The sequence below is a fragment of the Aricia agestis genome, chromosome 5 (genome assembly GCF_905147365.1).
Source record: "Aricia agestis chromosome 5, ilAriAges1.1, whole genome shotgun sequence".
Taxonomy (NCBI): domain Eukaryota; kingdom Metazoa; phylum Arthropoda; class Insecta; order Lepidoptera; family Lycaenidae; genus Aricia; species Aricia agestis.
Genome location: NC_056410.1, coordinates 18,374,001 through 18,377,023, shown reverse-complemented (window position 1 = coordinate 18,377,023; position 3,023 = coordinate 18,374,001). Strand labels below are relative to the sequence as shown.

At 32.9% G+C, this 3,023-nt stretch overlaps 1 protein-coding gene across 1 annotated transcript in view; it reads right to left on the bottom strand.

The window, feature by feature from the left end:
* Nucleotides 1–1,463: 1,463 nt before the first annotated feature.
* LOC121727451 (carbonic anhydrase 7-like) overlaps nt 1,464–3,023 on the bottom strand; it is a 30,530-nt gene continuing 28,970 nt past the window's right edge. Inside the window, exon 7 of the mRNA XM_042115320.1 lies at nt 1,464–1,752. Within this exon, the coding sequence (XP_041971254.1) occupies nt 1,519–1,752 (234 nt within the window). The 3' untranslated portion in view covers nt 1,464–1,518. The remainder of the gene's footprint in view (nt 1,753–3,023) is intronic.

Below are 3,023 nucleotides of genomic sequence, written 5' to 3'. Positions count from 1 at the left end.
TGGGACCAATTTATCAAGTAAAGAAAGGTAATTATCATAATTATTACTCTTAGGGCCTGTTTCACCACTTCCTGATAAGACTGTCCACCAATTAACTTGACAGATCAAGTATGGAGAATCTGTCAAAAAAGTTGTGAATAGCTTATTAGGCACTTTTTCAGAAACTGGTGAAACAGGCCCTTAATATTATGTCTGAGAAAAGGTTACCTTTGCTTCTCTGCTAGGGATAGATTTTGTAAATTCAATTGAAATAATAAAAATATTGAATCATAATGTAAAACAACATCTGTACATTATAGTTTTATTGCTAATGTCTAGTAATATCACAGTAAACAAAATATTCAATTTAGTACACTTACTAGTATTTCATTCTCCATTATAATTCACTATACACAACCGAGTTGAACAAGTATATTTAAATATAAATTCACAATTATACTTTTATTACTATTTAAATTCATTTTTATCACAACAGTCAAATAGAAAAAGGCACTTTTTACAATTACCTAGTCAGTTTTGAATACTTAATTCAGCATTTTTGATGCTGTGTCCTTAAGTATATTGAGAAAATAATATATATAAAGCATAGTTAACAGAAGTAAGTGTATTATACTAATTATTTTAAAGTAACTATGTGTTTTTTCATGAATAAATAATTTCTACATAATATAAATAAATAAGAAATACCTACATTTCTCAAAAAAATATATTATATAAAATTAATTTGTAAATGTTATAATATGATCTAAAAATAATTATTATGTTTTATTAGATTACTTATTTAAAGTCAGGTCACAAATCACAGAGAAATGAACAATGAACATACTCTTGTCTCAAATCGTTCCTCTGGAAAATGATGACGTCGTCTCTTTTCCACATTTTTTGAGAACATTATTTCCGTTTTTTTTTTTTTTATTTCAATCTTTAAGCTCTGTGATTTAAGTCGGATCCTAGCTACACTAATAATAATAATCGGCATGTCACTAAACATTATGGTATAATATGGCAATTTCACCTGGCAAATAACTATAGGAACTCTAAACATCACACTATGTTTTTAAATTTTAAATCTGAAAGTACTTAAAAATGCTTTTTTTAAATTATTTTGTCATCAGTACAATAACTCCCACACAGATTTTGGTGCCAGTGGACTTCATCAAAACCAAGTTAGCAAGATTGGAGTAATTTTTGTACATCATAAGTGTGTGTGCAGCATTCTATTTTCCTTTACTCTCATAAGCACATAATCTAATTCTACATATAAAGTCTAAGTCTATGAATAATAAAAACTAAGGAAACGTAACTCCCATACTATTACTGTTTTAAAGGTTCCTTTCGAACTGTCATGTAACGTCAGCCTTTATACCGCTCAAGGCCACCTAAATATTGCAAATGTATTGAAATGTGTACCTAAGGTACACTTTTTTGACAAGTATTGTGGAGCATGTTTTTTGACGGAGTTACTTTTCCTTAGTTTTTATTATTCGTAGGTCTAAGTATAATCCTTTACTAGTAATTTCATAATAAACTTAACATAATCGTTGTGACGAAGACGACGTAATTAACCACAGTGGACGTGCCACCGTTTCTTTTCTTCGGCCACCCATCTCGCTCGGGCCCGTCCAGTTCGTTGTAATTGTAGTAGCTGTTGTCAACATTGTAGTAGACTGTCCGGTCTCCGATGGGCTGTATCGGTCTGAAGTTGTGCCTTATCTTGCCAGTGCCCGAACGAAGCTCCCGGAATGATTCTATCTGTAATGTAAAGTTGTTTAAATGCTTGCGATAGTGAATTTTGAATAACTTCATTAAACTTCATTAGTAAATTCTCCATTTTTGAAGCATTTTTATTTTCATACTAAATGACGCCCGCTACTCCGTTGCGCCAAAATTTGTTAACCGCGCGGGAACCGTACAATTTTCCGGGTAATAAGTATTCTATGTCCTATCCTGGGACTCAAAATATTTCCATACCAAATTTTAGTTTGGGCGTAAAAAAGAAACAGACAGACAGACACACTTTCATTAGTAAGCATTCTCCTTTCATTAATACTACACGAGATTTTATTTAGTATTCACTATCACACATGTACACAATATGTTTCTTTTCTTACTATCAAATTCATAGCTGGGCATTAACTCGTTAATCCGTTAATCGTTAATTAACGAAGTTAACATTTTGATTAACAGATTAACTTTTAAAAATATTAATGGACCCGTTAACTTCCGTTAATATGCAGAAGTCCGTTAATCGTTAATCCAATGCCAACTATTTACGGCACGGCACCGCGGCGCGGCGCGAAGACAGGTTCAGACAGTTAGTATGAAAAGACAGGTGGCGGGCGGGCAGCGCGGCGAAACAAAAACAATACTATAATAGTCGGGGCATTTTAAGGGAGATCGCAGACGGCACACTTTTTGTGTGATCGAGTCTGCGGCGCACATACAGTCTGCATGGCCACGCCTCTCACTAGAAGAGATTTGTTTCGTTTTATCATTTCATTACTCAGCGCTGGTGCTAATATAGAGAGTGATTTGTTTATTGTTATTATAAATCATTTGCATGTTGATAAAGAGGAGTGCAGTATAATTTAGTTAGGTACAATACAATAATTATAGAAGTATTTTGTTTTGTCCCTAACCTGATCTTAATCCAAAACCTTAAACCAACAGGTTTTGTATATGTACACTAACGCAATGATATAAGTTACAACAAGGCCATATTACACATTTTAACGGATTACCCATTAACGTTAACTTGCGTTAATTCGAACTAAATGTAACGCTTTAACGTTTAACGAAGCTAACATTTTTTTTAACGGATTAACGATTAACGAAGTTAACTATTTGATTAACGGTGCCCAGCTATGATATGTATAATTTGATACAAGAACTAACTTAACTTAGGATTAACTTATTTGTTGAAGTCATAAGCCCAGTTAGAAGTCGTTGACTTGACAAAATCTGACCAAATAAGCCCACACCTATCAAATGAGAACTAAATAATGCCCGTTTCTCCGAAAATC